The sequence below is a fragment of the Lolium perenne genome, chromosome 6, assembly GCF_019359855.2.
Source record: "Lolium perenne isolate Kyuss_39 chromosome 6, Kyuss_2.0, whole genome shotgun sequence".
Lineage (NCBI taxonomy): Eukaryota > Viridiplantae > Streptophyta > Magnoliopsida > Poales > Poaceae > Lolium > Lolium perenne.
In genome coordinates this window covers 108372279-108389344 of record NC_067249.2, presented here as the reverse complement: position 1 = coordinate 108389344, position 17066 = coordinate 108372279, and the positions used below count along the sequence as shown (strand labels likewise).

The following is a 17066-nucleotide window of genomic DNA, read 5'->3' as shown; positions in this document are numbered from 1 at the left end:
CCTGGCTACAGAGATGCACAACCAAACTGCTAAGTAAATTGGATGGCCAATGCGTACATGCTGGGACAACCAGGCATGCCACCTCGATGGATGCGACATTAATGCACCAAATAATCAGCCATCATAGGTACTATGCAATCCAATTCCAAGCACAGCTCGGACGATGGTGCTTGGCAATGGGGAAGAAGGCCAACCTGAATTCGAGAATAAAGACAACATGGTGATCGACAAAAACAAAACAAACAAACAAAATTAAATGAACAATACAGGGGAAGGGTGTATATATATAGAGGAGGAGGAACGATCAAGGAGAGGAACGGGAGATATCGGAAGGGGATGTGAATATACAATACAGTACCACATATCTAGCCGAGAATGCGACCAGAAGCCAAGAAATCCAAAGAATCCGGATGGCCAGGCAAAATCCAATGGAATTAATTGGGTGCTTGTACAACGTCACTTCCAGCCGGAGATCAACCTGCATGATTAGTGATGAACTTGTTAGATTGGAAAGATATATTGAGAGATTTAGGGATTGTAAAAAAAGGAAGGATAAATTAGGACGGAGAGTGGTTGGGCATGGTGGCGGCGTGAGCAGGCTACCCTGATTGGAGTGGAGGCGAATGGCACCACCACGGCCTGCTTTTTAAGCTGGAGGAAACGGCGGCGGGTGAGCTCCACTGGCAGTTTTCACTCGTTGAATGCTCCGATTGTGAGGTGACTTCATGAGTATTAAATCACCGCTTCAAGTTTGTGGGGAGGGGAAGAGATGGGGGCGGTGATGGAGGAAGACGAACATAGATTCCGCGTCTCGTTCATTTTTTTAGGAGGAACGTCGCGCAAGTCGAGCGAGATCTTCTAGCCCATTTGTAATTGGACCAACGGAGCCCATGTCAGTCTGAAGCGTATCTTCCAGCTCATGCCGTTCGGAAGTGGACCAACCAATCAGCCCATGTCTCTCCGAAGTGGAATGAATCGTGTTGATACGATGTCGTGCTTAACGGGGGAAGTGGACGGGTGAGAATGCTTGGGGGCAAACTTGGTGACATGGCAGGCTGTATGGGCAGAAAAATGGGATCACCTATTAAGAATAGAAAGATTCACTAATGCAGTATCATAACCGATACCAATACTGCTGCGTATGGACATGAGTGTGTGTGACTATAGTTTTGCACAAATTACTCTTTATTCTTGTTCCGAGAGGTTTGAACTCTGTGTTCTGGGGCAGATTAAACACTAAGGACAATATGGCAAACAAGTGCTGGTGTGTCGACGCTGGCTATGACCAATGCCCAGCACTTGAATCCATACATCACATCGCTCTTCATTGCAAACAAGCTACGTGGGTTTGGGAGAAACTTGGGCTAGCCAATATTGCCGCTTCTACGAACACTCTAAGCCAGTTTGTCTCAATTACTGATGAAACTGCTGCCTCCAAACTTGGACAGTTTGTGTTGCTGCATGCCTACACGGGAAAGCAAGAAATGATAGGGTGTTTAACTGCAAATATATTGGGAGATATGCCCTCCTCAATCTCATTACCAAGGAGTTGGAGCAACCGATCGACAAAACTTCAACCACAGCTGATATTCTGGGCAGACAAGCTAGTTCCTGAGTAGTCTTCTTTTTCCTACCCCCAGGGCTTTCCCTGGCTTGTAAATCCATCCCTGACCTCCCTGTAACTCTTCTGGTAACAATAAGGTAGAGGAAACCGACGGTCGGCGGCGGCGACGTCCGAAAGAATGAGAATTGGGTTAGGTCGGTCTCGTCCCCTTCCGGCTACCAAACGGCTGTACGTCGACCTGGGTCTAGTCTTGCGCTAGGAACGCTATTAGGCCCAAGGCTGTGTTAGGGCATCTCCAACGCTAAGAGCATCTCCACTCGTTTGTCCTCCCCGTACCGAAATCCGGGGAAATTTACGTTCGGATTGGACGTAAATTTAGCGTGGTGAGGAGTAGTTTCTCAGCCGCGATCTCAGGCGAAGACGGCGATCTAAATTTGAAAAACGGAAATTTGACAAACTACGGCATAAAACGGTCGAATTTAGACTAAATTTAATGATATTTACTATATAGAGGGCGGAGTTCGTACATATAGAGACCGAATTCGACTATATTTCGAATTCGGCCAGGGGAATACAACTGTAAATATAAAAACACGGCGATCTACATGCCGAAATAGCGGTAGAACACCGTGTAGTCGCCGCCATCGTCGTCGTCGTCGTCGAACTGTGGCGGCGCCGAAGCCGCATGGCTGCTGCCTTGGCCGGCGTCTCCCCACCGGCCGCTGGTAAGAGGCGGGGACGGTGATGGCTTGTACAGCTCGTCGTCGGAGGCTTCGAGGTCGACGACGGGGACGACGGCACCGGATGGAGGAGTCGCAGGCCGCCGGAAGCGAGCGGCGTCCTTGAGGAGCCTCGCCTGCCGCTCCGCTTCCTCCTTCTCTCACTGCTCCCTCGACCAGGCGCAGGCCTGGTCGAGCGGCATGGCGTTCTCGGCGGGCACGAGGTCCTGGAGGGACCTCGTGACATAGGCATCCCAAATGGGCTTGCCGAATATAGTACCCGGGGTTTAATGAAGGCCCACTACCCGAAGAATAAGAAGATTCGAGAGCCCAAGATATATTTAAGGAAAAGATAGAGCTGTAATAGGAAGTGTTATTTGTAATCTGGCGGGATGAGTTAGAAACCGTCCCGGACTCTGTAAACTTGTATAGCACGAATCCCTCGGCTCCACCTCCTATATAAAGGGGGAGTCGAGGGACGAAGAATCAATCGAATCATTGTCTGCAAACCCTAGTTTTCATATTCGTCGAGTACTTTCCGGCTGAAACCTTCGAGATCTACTTACCCTCTACTTCCAACTAAACCCTAGCCTACAATCCATAGGCATTGACAAGTTGATACCTTGTCAATTGGCGCCGTCTGTGGGAACTAGAGGCGTAAGGAGCTGATCTCGATGGCACGCTCAAGATCTTCGACATCGTCAACCGCAAGCAACACAATGGATCGAGGTAAACAGATCGCTGCTGGTCTTGTCGATTTTGTTCCTCACCCACCCTCCCGTTTGGATGCATATGCGTATCTGGCGGAGCCCATGGAGATGACGTTCGGAAGGTTTCACTTTCGCGTCGAGAAGGAAGGGTCGTATCGTGTCGAGATTCTGATTTCGTCGGGATCGTCGGTGATCGATTCAGATTTTTCAAGCTATGCATCGTCAACCGAGTCAGGAGAAGAAGAAACCTCGGCGACACATTACGTCAGCACCAGAACAAGAGAAAAACTCGCCAAGATCTTCAACGACATGTCGTTTGAGTCATCCGCGGACTCATATATAAGCGATGGCTCAAGCGATGTCGACAGTTACGACTTCATCGACAAATCTCTCACATTGGGCAAGGTCTTCATCAATCTCAACGATGATGTCACCAAACCCAACGTAGATCTGAGTACAAAGTATCATCGGATTTACGCCATTGAAGATCAAGAGGAGACATCCGAGGCTTTCGACAGTCTGGGAAATCCATACGTCGATCCCTCCAATCTGCGGCAAGGCCTGGGCAACAAATACGTCGGGCCAGAGCCGCGAGATAGAGTTCAACTTTCACAAGCAGCGTGGGACAGAGCCGCGAGAGCTATGAACGGCACAGAACCAATGGCTACCACGGCCACACCAGAAGAACTGCAAGCATATCAATATAGGCTCGCACGAGCTGCCAGGGAATTGGAAAAACAGACAGCTGAGTTGAACAGGAGAAAGGAGGCAGCTTCTGCATCCAGCAGGAGAAGGGCAGATTTAAGTCGACAATCTAGAACTACAGGTGATAGCCATCGGGAGGCGCGGAACAGAGCAAGATCAAGGCTGCAACACATACCCGAAGCAGAAAGAGAGCACTTGGTCCAGAACCTCGACATGTCCTTCATGTCGATAGATACAAGAGGAAACATCATCCCCAAGACACCAGAGGCTGGGTATATGGCGACACATGCTTTTATCCTTGCGTCTAAACCCCCGCCAGGTGATCCAAGGGAAACATTGTACAATATGGCGGTAGCAGGAGTTGGAGCTATGGGGACAGCGTTTGTATCAACGCCTCCCGAAGGAGCGGCAAGGCAAAATAGTCCACGACCTGCAGCAGCAACAGCGGCAGCACCTGAAGGGCCAAGCGGAGCAAGAGACACAGCAGCACAGGCAAGAGTCGACAGAGCGCGGCAAAGCAGAAGGGATCATCGGCAATCTCCGGAATTGACCGACGAAGATATGTGTGGCTTGCCATGCTTTACGAGGAGAGTCCGGAAAACTCGAGTCCCCTCAGGATTCAAGTTACCCGATAATTTCAAGAAGTTCGACGGCCTTCAAGATCCAGAGGATTGGCTAGTCGACTATCTGGAGACGGTGAAGCTCACAGGAGGAACTAGGGCAACAGCCATGCAAAGTATCCAGGTGCATTTGAGTGGAGCCGCACGATCTTGGATAAAGAAACTCGCTCCAGGATCCATCGACAGCTGGGAAAGTTTCGAGGATGTGTTCGTCAAGAACTTTAGATCCACGTGCAAAAAACCCGCGTCGTTAGAGGAGTTGAGAGCGTGTCGACAAAAGCCAGATGAGCCAATGAGGAAGTACATCCAGCGGTGGAATATCATTAAAAACTCGGCAGAAAATATATCTGACGAGAGAGCAATAGATGCGTTTGTCGCAGGAGTCAGGCGTGGAGATTTCGTCGAAGACTTGGGAAGGACCAATCCAAAAGACAGTATCCGCGTTAATGGAGATAGCAAATAAATGGGCAGATGGAGAAGACGCTGTCCACAACAAACGACACAGGTCGCCAGAGGAGGACCGCGGTCGAAACTATCAGCCGAGGCGAAGATTTCCTCGGACGTACCAGAACTACGACGCTCCAGGTCAAATTTCGGCAGGTTTTCGGACAAATACAGGAGGAAGCAACAGAGATGATTACCAGAGAAGCAGTGAGCAGCGGGGTGATAACAGGGACGATTCACGCAACAGGCAAAATAGCGGGCCTAGGTTCCCGAGACCTTTCGTGTCCCCTGAAGAGATGATGAACGGACCGTGCCAGATGCATTTTTTCCTCGACAGCAACGGAAAAAGACAGGTGGCACTTGCGAGAAGGATTGTCGAAATTTTCAAGCAATGTTGCGGTATGCAGAGAACGCTAATGCGCGGGCAGCACAGAGAAATCCTCGAGAACCCGGGCGAGATTCACTTGCCACCTCCTCCCGCGATTACAGACGACAATCGGCATCAGCTCGTAATAGCGGCAGCACCTGCACCACCACCTTATGTTGATCCTAATTCCAATGGAGCAGTGTTGATGATTCGAAGGGAAGGCCGTCCAATAGAGCTCGTAAAGTAATCTCACGACAGTGTTTATGGCAGAGTTATTGCCCCCACCATCAGTTGAGTATCTTAATTGGTGAGGACAAGATTTCGGCTTCACAATCGCAGATCATCCGCAGCAAGTTCCTCGACCAGAGGGCCAGCACTTATTCTCGCCAAAGAATTATCGCGGGATTTGATGTCTCTCGAGTGTTCATAGACGGTGGCAGCAGCCTAAACCTTATGTATGCAGATACATTGAGGAAGATGAACATATCCTTAGCAAACTTGAAACCAACAGACACAAGGTTCCACGGCATCACACCGGAGAAACCAAGTTATCCATTGGGAAAGATCAATCTCGACGTTCAGTTTGGGACCCGAGAAAATTATAGAATCGAGAGGCTCGAGTTTGAAGTCGTGGATTTTCCGTCGCAATATCACGCTCTGTTGGGACGACCAGCATATGCTAGATTTATGGCAGTGCCACACTATACATACTTGTTGTGGAGGTTGCCTGGACCAAAGGGACCAATCACAGTTAAAGGAAGCTTTGCCTTAGCCGATAAATGCGACAAGGACTTCCACCGGTTGTCAGAAACTTTCGGGATGCAAGCTGAGTACTTGGCATCAAAAAGCATGACTGATTACGACGTACTGCCAGACGTTGGAAGGCCAAACAAAGAGTCAACTTTCAGTACCGAGAAAAATTCAAAAGAGGTGCAGATTCATCCGACAGATCCAAAAAAGACGACATCTATCGCAAACGACATGGATATCGCATAGGAAAGCGCGCTCGTCGAGTTCCTCCGTGAGCACTGGAAAATCTTCGCATGGTGTCCAGCTGACATGCCAGGAGTACCCAGGGAACTTGCCGAGCACCACCTAAATTTGGATCCACTAGCGAGACCAATCAAACAACCTTTGCGGCGTTTTTCGGAACCAAACCGCAAAGCTATGCTGTCAGAAATCAATCGACTACAAGAAGCTGGTTTTATCAAAGAGATATTCACAGAAGCCACATGGGTAGCAAATCCTGTGCTGGTGCCGAAGAAAAACACTAAGGTCCTTCGCATGTGCGTCGACTTTACGTGTCTCAATAAACATTGTCCAAAGGATCACTTTCCCCTCCCGAGGATCGATCAAATTATCGACTCCACGGCTGGATGTGAACGTCTTTCCTTCCTGGATGCTTATTCTGGTTACAACCAGATCAGATTGAAAGAAGAAGATGAAGTAAAGACCGCGTTTATTACACCTTACGGCGTGTTTTGCTACAGAACAATGCCCTTTGGTCTAAAAAATGCGGGAGCAACATATCAAAGGATGATGCAGAAGTGTTTGGCGACACAGATTGGGAAGAACGTGCAAGTATACATTGACGATGTCGTCATAACATCAAAAAAGGGGGCAACTCTGATCGAGGATCTCAAGGAAACCTTCGACAACCTTGATAAATTCTGCCTCAAACTGAACCCGACGAAGTGTTCCTTTGGCGTCCCAGCAGGAGAACTTTTGGGGTTTCTAGTCTCAGCAAGAGGGATTGAAGCAAATCCCGACAAAATACAGGCTATCGTAACAATGAGGAAGCCAACAAAGTTGAAGGAGATACAACAGCTAACGGGGCGAGTCGCAGCTCTGAGCAGATTCGTCGCTAGGCTGGGAGAAAAAGCACTGCCGTTCTACGCTTTGATAAAACAAGGAGATAAATTTCAGTGGAACGAAGAAGCCGACAGAGCTTTCGAGGATTTGAAGCGTACAATTTCGACACCGCCAATTCTGGTGGCACCAAAAGAAAGGGAACCCCTCCTGCTATATATCGCAGCCACACCCCAAGTGGTGAGCACGGTGTTAGTTGTCGAAAGGGAAGAAGAAGGAAAACTCCACGGCGTGCAGAGGCCAGTATACTTCGTCAGCGAAGTTTTATCGCCATCAAAACAAAGGTATCCGCAGTACCAAAAGATAGCATATGGAGTATTCACGACAGCACGAAAATTGCGCCACTATTTTTCGGCACATCCGATCATAGCGGTCAATGAAGCTCCCTTGTCAAATATACTGAACAACCCAGAAGCTACGGGTCGTGTCTCCCTTTGGGGAATAGAACTTTCCCCTCGGGACATCACGTATGAAAAAAGAAAAGCAATAAAATCGCAAATACTGCCGGACTTCATCGCAGAGTGGATGGAGTTGCAAAATACAGGACCTCCAGACTTATCGAGAACCTGGACCATGAACTTTGATGGGTCCAAGAGACTAGAAGGGGCTGGCGCAGGAGTAGTACTCATATCACCTGAAGGCGACAAGTTGAAGTACATCCTTCGGATGACGTTCCCTAACGCATCCAACAATGAAGCAGAATATGAGGCTCTCATACACGGGATGAAGATGGCGAAAGCCTGCGGTGCAACTCGACTAAAAATCTTTGGCGACTCACAGCTGGTGGCACAGCAAGTTATGAACCAATGTGACGCAGTCAATGATAGCATGATGGCATACAAGGAGGTATACAACGAACTCGAGAAGTTGTTCGATGGATGCGAAGTAAACCATATTAGCAGATTGAGCAACGACGAAGCCGATGTTCTTGCAAACATCGGGTCGGAATGCCTTGCAGTACCGCCAGGTGTATTCTGGGAAGAAATAACAGAGATATCCACTAAGTCGACAAAATCAAAAAAGAAGGAGAAGAAACCCTCGGGGGCTACCAAGGAAAAGCAAGAGGACGAAGAAGAAGATCAGGACCTGGTCATGGTGATACAGATACCGTGGATGCAGCCGTACATATCATACATCCTGAGGAAAGAAATACCCGACGATCCAGTTGAGGCAAGGCGAGTAATTCGACGCTCCAAAGCTTTCACGGTGGTCAAGGGAGAATTGTATAAGCGAAGTATTTCAGGCGTCTTGCAAAGGTGCGTCACACCAGAAGAAGGAAGAATAATTCTGAAGGATGTACACGAGGGAATATGTGGCCACCACGCAAGTAGTCGAGCTATCGCAGCCAAAGTTTTTCGAGCAGGATTCTACTGGTTGACAGCAATCGAGGACGCCAAGGACATAGTAAGAACTTGCGACGCGTGTCAAAGGTTTGCCGCAAAACCTCACTCTCCAAAGAAGAGCTAGCACCAATACCATTGTCATGGCCCTTTGCTCAATGGGGACTTGATATGGTGGGTAAGTTACACAAATCCTGGCCAGGAGGAAAGGAGTACATGCTAGTGGCTGTCGATAAGTTTACAAAGTGGATAGAAGCGAAGCCGATAAATTCACCAGATGGAGCATCCGCAGTAAAATTCGTAAAAGGCCTCGTCTTTAGATTTGGAGTGCTCCATAGCATCGTCACAGACAACGGCAGCAACTTCACATCCCATGAATTCAAAGATTATTGCGAAGAGGTGGGTATCAAGCTGAACTTTGCGTCAGTTGCATATCCTCAAACCAATGGGCAAGTCGAGAAAGCCAATGGTATCATCTGCAATGGCATCAAGAAGCGCTTGTTAGGACCACTGGAAAAAGCTCGACATACCTGGCCAGAAGAACTACCAAGCGTGTTGTGGAGCATCCGAACAACACCAAACACAGCAACGCAGGAAACTCCGTTTTTTCTGGTTAAGGGAAGCATGTCGACAAGGAAAGTTAAAGAAGATTGGCGACAGGAAGAATTATTCAATACTTCGGGAGCCTTTGATCAAAAACAAGTTTTTCCCCAAATGCTCGGGGGCTACTTCGACAAAAAGTAAAAATTCGACTATGGCAATATAGAAATTGCGGAGCCTACAACCAAGTACAAGTTCTTGGCTGTAGCCTCGGGGGCTACTCCCATCGGGAACGCTGTTCGCGTGCCCGATGAAATTAACAAAGGAAAAATAGAAAAGCAAGAGAGTATATTTCGAGTTGTAGTTAACTCTACATATACTCCCATCGGGAGAGCAGTATAAGTCATATTTGACTCGATAAAATGTGCCATTCCAACAGCCGGAAAAGCACTCGACAATATATTCTCAGAACGCCGAAGTTGCGATCAATTTCTGAATGCCGCAAATTTGCGAAGGTAAGACCCCAGATCCGTTCTGCTGGGCGTGGCATCGCCGAAGACTGCGCTCTGCTACTTTTATCCGTATCAACAGATACGAAGAAAAATCCTAACGGACGCGTTAGGTACCCGATAAATTTGACTGGGACTCGACAGAATGGTAAGACCTTAAGCGGCACCTGTCGAAGTTTACACCAGTATCCCGAGATCATGTCCAGGGACGTGATTTTGAAGTAGGTTTTTGCGGATTGCCACTAGAGCAATTAACTAGTACCTGATCCGTCAGATGAACTAGCCCCAACTACCAGTATCCCTGTACAATATAGAATTTTATGTGAAGAAATATAAAAAAAAGTTAAAGCTTTCTTAAACGTAATAAAGGAGATTTTCCCTGACTCTACGATTCAAGCAAAATCTCGGGGGCTACTGACATAGGCATCCCAAATGGGCTTGCCGAATATAGTACCCGGGGTTTAATGAAGGCCCACTACCCGAAGAATAAGAAGATTCGAGAGCCCAAGATATATTTAAGGAAAAGATAGAGCTGTAATAGGAAGTGTTATTTGTAATCTGGCGGGATGAGTTAGAAACCGTCCCGGACTCTGTAAACTTGTATAGCACGAATCCCTCGGCTCCACCTCCTATATAAAGGGGGAGTCGAGGGACGAAGAATCAATCGAATCATTGTCTGCAAACCCTAGTTTTCATATTCGTCGAGTACTTTCCGGCTGAAACCTTCGAGATCTACTTACCCTCTACTTCCAACTAAACCCTAGCCTACAATCCATAGGCATTGACAAGTTGATACCTTGTCACCTCGCGATGACGGCTTCGAGGATGGCGGCGTCCTCGGCGGTGTCGGCCTCCTCCACCTTCACCTTGGCCGGTTTGCGCTTCCGCTCGCCAGAGGTGTCGTGGTCGCGCTTGGGACGGCGCCGTCCTTGTGCCGTCGATGGCTCGCGGATGACGATGCCGCCGCCGCGCGTGCGGTGCCTCGGCGGGGAATCCGGCTCCTTTTTCACCGGCGCCAAGGATGGCGCCGACCTGGAGATCGACCTCGCCGCCGAACCGGACGACGAGGAACTGGCAGCCATACCCCTTGCCTGCCAGCTGTTTCCCCATTGGCGGCTGGTCGATGCCCTCGATGGAGGGGGCATCGTGAGCCTCGGCGAGTTGCCGCCCTCGATGTGCTCGAGGACGTTGTGGAGCGTCCTATCCGGCGCGCTCCACCAACGCCGGCGACCCGCGGCGTTGTTGCGCGGAGGCGGAGGTGGCGGGCCGTCGTAGGATGCCAGTTCGCACTCCCACCGCCGGAGGAAGAACGAATTCCACCGAGTGTAGTTCTCGGGGTGGTGGCGCAGGTCGGCGCGTTCTTCCTCCGTCATCGCCATCCGCGCCTCCTCGATGGCGACGTCGAGGGCGTGGCCCTGGGGCGGCGGCGGGATTGGCACGCCACCAGCGCTTAGCCGCCACCCGCCGCCGGGGGGCCTCGTGTCCGGCGGGCAGGGGTACCCCGCCTGGTGGAGGAGGTGCCCCTCCCACGTGTGGAGAGATTGGCGGGGGAACCCGTTGTTGGATGCGCCGTCGTCGTCGTAGAACGCCATCGTTGGAGGTGGAGGTGGAGGGTGAGTGGAGGGAGAATGGAGGAAGAGTGGAGCAAGGGCGTCGCGGCGAGCGGAGCGGCTTATATAGGCGCGGGGGGCGCCGGCGATTAATGCCACGTGGAAGACGATGCGTGCGCGGAAGACGATGCGTGTGCGGAAGACGATGCGACGACATTAACTCGCCGCGTGGAATACGCGGCCGGCGAATGCTGAACGGCGGCAGGCTTTTACAGCGCGCGGAAGACGATGCGATGAGGACGACGATCGGTGTCTCTTGCCGACAAGTTGGGGCCACCAGACGCGCGGGAAGTTTCCTCGCCGTTTCCCGCGTTTTCGTTTCGTCCGGAGTCCCCGAGCGCTCCCCAGGGGGCCGGGGATGGCGTGGGATCGCCGGATGAATTTAGGCCCAAATCCGGACGAAATCGAGGAACCAGGGGCGCGACTGGGCCAAATTTCGCCGTCCGGATGAAAAAAACGTCGTTCGGGGGCCTCGTCAGGGAGGAGTGGAGATGCTCTAAGACCCAAACGGAAGTCCATTTTATCCGGGTCGTCTACCGGACACGCGGATGGCCTGCGGATGTCCGTCTGGAGTAATACTCCCCAACGCGAAGAAGACCCAAATAGTACTAGTACTAGTCCGTCGAGGAGAGTTCCGGCCTCGGCGTCCTCCGCCCTTCCCCAGCTAGCTCTGCCCCGCCCCGTCGTCCCTGGTGCAGCAGGTGGGCACAACGCCGCCGATGAGCTCTCCGTGTCTGGCGTTGTAGAGGACCAGGGCCCGAAGCACGGCCGACGCAAGCGCATGCGCATGCCCTCGCCACCAGCGCCGCGACAAGGGCGGCAGGCAAGCACGGCGCCCCCAGCCTCCCAGCTCTCGCCGCGTGCGTCGTCGGCCGTGGCGCCCATCCTGCAGCTGCCCATCTGGTGCGCCGTGCAGCACAGGCCGGGCAGCAGGCAGGCGGACTGCGATGAAGTCGGACGCGGCGAGGTGGGCAGCGGCGGGGGCCACGGGGCCGGGCTCCGCCGCAAGCGAGCGCGCGGCGGCCACGGGAGAGTGGGCGGCGGCGGGGCAGCGGGGCCGGGCTCCGCGCCGCCGAGACGCGCGCGGCCACGGGGAAGTGGGTGGCGGCCGGGGCCGAGCTCCGCGGCGGCCGGGGCCGAGCTCCGCGGCGGCCGGGCCGAGCTCCGCGGAGCCAGGAGCCAGGACGCTGCGGCCTTGCTCGCGTCGGGCGCGGCACGGCCCAAGGCGCGGGCGGCCTGGCCCTGCAGCAGCGTGGGCGGAGCTCGCCAGCGACGCCCGCCTCCGTGCGGCGACGCGCGGCGGCCACAGGGGAGCTCGCTGCGGCCTTGCTCGCGTCGGGCGCGGCGCGGCCCAGGGCGCGGGGCGGCCTGGCCCTGCAGCAGCGCGGCCGGAGCTCGCCAGCGACGGCCGCCTCCGTGCAGGCGAGGCGAGGCGCGGGTAGAGTTCGCCGCAAGCTCGCCAGCGGTGGCCGCCTCCGTGCAGGTGAGGCGCAGCGCGAGCGGAGCTCGTTTCAGCTGCAGCGACCTCCGGTAGTGATTAAAAAAGGAGGAGACGGCGACAGCATACTCCATGCGATGGGCGACGACGCAGTTCCTCCGGCGAGCCACAATCCGGCGACGGCTGGGCAAAAGTTGGAGAAAGGGGGTGAAGATAGAGGAGAGAGGAGGAGGAGGGAGAAAAAATTGGGATGTGTGGCTCCCAAGTGGGGTTCATCCGGACATGTGCGGATAGAAAAGGACACGCGAGACGCGCGAGTCTGTCCGTGGCCACGCAAAAGCTCCCCAGATTTGCGTGAGATTTGGGTCAAACCGGACAGAATTGGATGGCTATTTTGGTATGGGTGCCCCCGCTGGATGCGGCGTTGGAGATGCCCTTACAGCCTTTTTCTGTTTGGTGCGAAATTTGGCAAAGGTATGTAACATACTTGTCACGTTTTGGAGAATGGTATAAAATTTTCTAGTCCTTTAGATGGACGAAAATGAAGGGCTGTTATTTATTTGAGGGTAACACAAAAGACCAGTCATAAGAGCAACTCCAACAGGCACGCTAAAACGGCTGCGCGGCAAAAAAAACTGCCGGTTTGGCGCGCGCGGGCGCCCGCGCGAAGTTCCAGCGGACACGGGAAAAAAGCAAGCGCGCTAAAATCTTTACCGTGCGCACGTTTGCGCTATTCCGCGCGGGAGAATTGCCGCATCCGCTGCCGCGCGCGCTATAAAAGCGACACGCGCGAACGCGCCAACGACCTGAACTTTCCACGCGGCACTTCATCTCTGCGCCGCTCCATCTCTCTCCCCACCTCTCCCTCTCTCCCGCCGACGCTCCGCCTCCGCACCGACGCTCCCCCTCCGCACCGACGATGCCTCCGCGCTGTCGCCCCACCTCCGGCTACCACGGCATTCGGGCGTGGCCGAGCGGCCGATTCGACGTGGAAATCCGCTCCGGCGATGAGCGGATCCGCCTCGGCACGTTCGATACGGCGCACGAGGCGGCGCAGGCGTACGACGCTGTCGCCTGGCGACTCGGCCGCTCCCGCCGGACCATGAACTTTCATGATGTCTGGACGCGGGAGCAGGCGGAGATGCTCGCGCCGCTGCCGCCGGTCATCACGCGCGAGCAGCAGCGCCGACAACGGGAGCTAGAGCAGCGCCTCCTCATCGCCGAGGGCGAGGAGGCCCTCCGCCTCGAGTGGGCGCGTCGATTCTCCGAAGACGTCGCCGCCATGGAAGCCTTCTACGCTGTAAGGGTATTTTACCCTTATCCATTATTTTGGTAACAATGACACTTCCGTGCTAGAGTATTTGGCCTAATACATGTTGTAATGATAATCGTAGGTATTAGCCAAAGAGGCATAAATGGTGTATCAAAGGAACAAGAAGGCTAAAGGAGACCCCCCACTTCGACAACAATCAAAAAGAGGTCTACAGCATCCTGCCGGTCAGAGACCCGGTCGGACCGACCCCTGCGACGGTCAGTTCCGGTCAGCCGCCCGGTCGACCGGGCACAGGGCCGGGCGCCCCGGCGCCAACCGGCCCCTGCGCTGATGCCATCCGGGGGGACTACTGGAAGACACGAATCTGCCCCGGTCAGCGGTCCGGTTTGGACCGAACACTTCCGGTCAGTCGCCCGGTCGGACCGGGTGCAGGACCGGGCGCCCCGGCGCCAACCGGCTCCTGCGTTGATGCCATTTGGGAGGAGTTCTGCGCGACACTTCACCGTTCCGGTCTCGGTCTGGTCCTTGGCCCGGTCGGACCGGGCCGTGCGCCGGACGGTCCGGTCCCTGGTCCGGTTGATGGGGATTCTCGGGGAGAAAGCTGAGGTGGTAAGTTGACAACGGCCACATTTCAAGTGACACTATATATACCCCTTCTTCTGCCTCTGAAGGGGTAGGCACTACACTACAAGCTGTTCTTGAGCTCTCTCTCTCTCTCATACTCCACTGTTAGAAACACCAAAAGCCTCAGATCTCCCTCCTCCTCCACCCAAACTCAAATCCCTCCGGGGAAACCATAGAGGAGGACCCGATCTACTGTTCTACCAAGCCAAATCTTATTCCCTCTTGTATTCATCAAGAAACTTGCTCTCTAGGGTTCCTTGGAAACCCTAGGTGGGCAAGAGAGGTCCGGAAGCATCTGGGCTGTGGATTTGCTCCTGACAAGATTGTGACGGTTTGGAGGCTACCTCAAAGTCTACCACAAGTGAGTGAGCTATTACTTCGTGGGATAGGCTCCGAAGAATAGGGTGAGCCTTCGTGGCGCGGGGAATCCTTCGTGGGACCTCCACCCCTCCAAACGTGATGTACCTTCTTGCAAAGGAAGGGAACACGGGAATAAACCCTCATCTCCGCGTGCTATCGGTTATCTCTAACCGAACTCCTTACTTGTGATATAACTGCCTGTGAGAGCCTTCGTGCTTGAGTTACTTGTATCCTCATATAGGTTGTTTCACCTAGTTTGCATTAGGCTCATCTTTATATTCCGCAAAGCCTAATATTGCAAAGAAAGAATTAAAATCTGTAGAAACCTATTCACCCCCCTCTAGGTTTACCATCTCTGAACTTTCAACTGGTATCAGAGCCTGGACTCTTATTAAGGGCTTCACAGCCTTAAGAGTGAGATGGATAAACTATTCGAGGGTCTGGATGAAGACTCTAACCTTTCGGTTAAAGAAATGAAATCCAGATTCTTGGCATATGATGCCGAGAAAAAGAAAAAGGAGGATGAAGTACAAAGCCAAATGGCACAAATGACTGCCATGCTTAAGAACTTGACTAGTGGAACCTCTAGTGGGATTTCGGTTCCTCCGGAAGGTTACCATCAAGTCAATCATGACTATCCCAAAAACACTTCACCCATGCCTCATATAAACCATAGTGGGAATGTTCCCCATTTTGATGGAACTCACTTTCCTTTTTGGAAATCTTCCATGGAATCTCACATTCGCAGCTGCTGTGTGGAGCTATGGGAGATCATTGTTGATGGATACCGGAAGCCACAAGATCCCGTTCGGTTGACCTCCACCGAATTCTACAACCGTCAACTCAATGCCTCCGCTGAATGGACCGTAGCGAACAAGAGGGGGGTGAATGGACGCTACGTCAAGTTTTAGCCTTTTTCAATTTTTAGTGCAACGGAAGGTAAAGGTGATACCTTTAGCGATGGCAGTGTTCCTACTATGATCCTAGACTAGTGCAACAAGCAAAGGAATCAAACAAGATAGTAAGAGTAAGGAGCGAGACAACCGGAGGGCGCGGAGACGAGGCGAGGTTTGTTTCCCGCGGTTCCTCCCACAAAAGGGAGTACATCTGCGTTGAGGAGGTGCTAGCCTCACACAAGAGGCTAGGCGGCCACACCACGAAGGAAGGCCTCACCTTCTTCCTCGAGAGAGATCCACAAAGGGGCTCCCCCTTCTCCACTATGACACCGGTCGAGGCGGTGATTCCTTCACAAGGTTGGGGTGAGATCCACACCACACGGAGGCTCCCAACAACCTATGGAGCTAGCACAACATCAAGCTAGCCTCCATAGGTGCACTTCTTCTAAGGTTCCACAAAAGGAACTCTACCACCAAGATCCACTAAGGACTACCACGAATTGGTGAAATTTCTCTCGGTAGAACGATAGATCGGGGTCTCCTCTACCACTCCACAAAGTATGAGCAAGATTGATTGGGTAGGTAGGGAGATCCACTCAGTTTGAGCTCAGCAACAATGGAGGAGAGAGAGAGAAGAGCTAAAAACGAGCTGGAGAAGAAGAGGCCTTTATATAGGTCTCCTCAAATCCAACCGTCAGATGCAGTTTTGGCCTAAGCGGTACTACTGCTTTGGGTAAGCGGTACTACCGCTCTGAGTTCGAAATCCCCACTGAACTTGTCCACGTGGACACAAAGCGGTACTACCGCTCGCGGTACCGCTTGAGGTACCGCAATGGGGTCCAAACCTTACTGGACTCAAAGCGGTACCACAGTGGTACCGAAGCGGTACTACCGTAACTAGTTACGGTACGGTGAGCGGTACCGTGGGCGGTACTACTGCTTGCAAGCGGTACTACCGCTCAAGGTACCGCAGAGGTACCGTAACTAGTACCGTGGGACAAAAATCGTGGGAAACCTCAGAGCGGTACCTCAGAGCGGTACCAGTAGGGGTAGCGGTACTACCGCTCCTGGTACCGGTAGTACCGCTATGGCTAAAACTGCTTTTCCTATTTTCCTCTCCTACCATGTTACCTCGCGACACACACACACAAAACCAGAAAGCCTAAGAACTACGCTTCAGTCTTCCGATCATAATGTGTCCGGCGAGGGCAACGTACACCTTGCAAACCTATCAAAGACAATCTTCGTGCACGGTTAGAATCATTCGAGTGTTGTCATCAAACACACAAAACACGGGATAAGGATCTTGCTCTTACAATCTCCCCCTTTTTGGTGTTTGATGACAACACACGAATTTGCAATAAAGCATAGGAGATTATGATAAGGTATGGTTTGCAAGAGTAGACGGAGCTCCCCCTAGATGTGTGCACATCTAGAATATGCATTTGTATACAAATGCACACATCCTAGAGAGAAAC

The 17066-nt window shown here is 52.5% G+C and overlaps 2 protein-coding genes across 2 annotated transcripts; one reads left to right on the top strand and one right to left on the bottom strand.

Moving 5' to 3' along the window:
* Positions 1-2042: 2042 nt before the first annotated feature.
* LOC127325933 (uncharacterized) lies at positions 2043-12120 on the bottom strand. The gene is made up of 2 exons (XM_051352759.2): positions 10192-12120; positions 2043-2520 (listed from the first exon to the last, which is right to left on the bottom strand). The coding sequence occupies exons 1-2, from the start codon at positions 10977-10979 to the stop codon at positions 2445-2447; spliced, it is 864 nt and encodes a 287-aa protein (XP_051208719.1). The 5' UTR covers positions 10980-12120; the 3' UTR covers positions 2043-2444.
* A 1234-nt stretch (positions 12121-13354) lies between these two features.
* LOC127325925 (ethylene-responsive transcription factor ERF110-like) lies at positions 13355-13850 on the top strand. Its single transcript, XM_051352755.1, has 2 exons — positions 13355-13741; positions 13830-13850. The coding sequence occupies exons 1-2, from the start codon at positions 13355-13357 to the stop codon at positions 13848-13850; spliced, it is 408 nt and encodes a 135-aa protein (XP_051208715.1).
* Positions 13851-17066: the final 3216 nt, after the last annotated feature.

Coding starts and splice junctions, on each gene's coding strand:
- LOC127325933 (XM_051352759.2), bottom strand. CDS start 10,979: ATGGCGTTCTACGACGACGACGGCGCATCCAACAACGGGTTCCCCCGC. Junction 2,521..10,191: donor CTCGAAGCCGTCATCGCGAG/GTGACAAGGTAT, acceptor CTATGTCACGAG/GTCCCTCCAGGACCTCGTGC.
- LOC127325925 (XM_051352755.1), top strand. CDS start 13,355: ATGCCTCCGCGCTGTCGCCCCACCTCCGGCTACCACGGCATTCGGGCG. Junction 13,742..13,829: donor AAGCCTTCTACGCTGTAAGG/GTATTTTACCCT, acceptor TGATAATCGTAG/GTATTAGCCAAAGAGGCATA.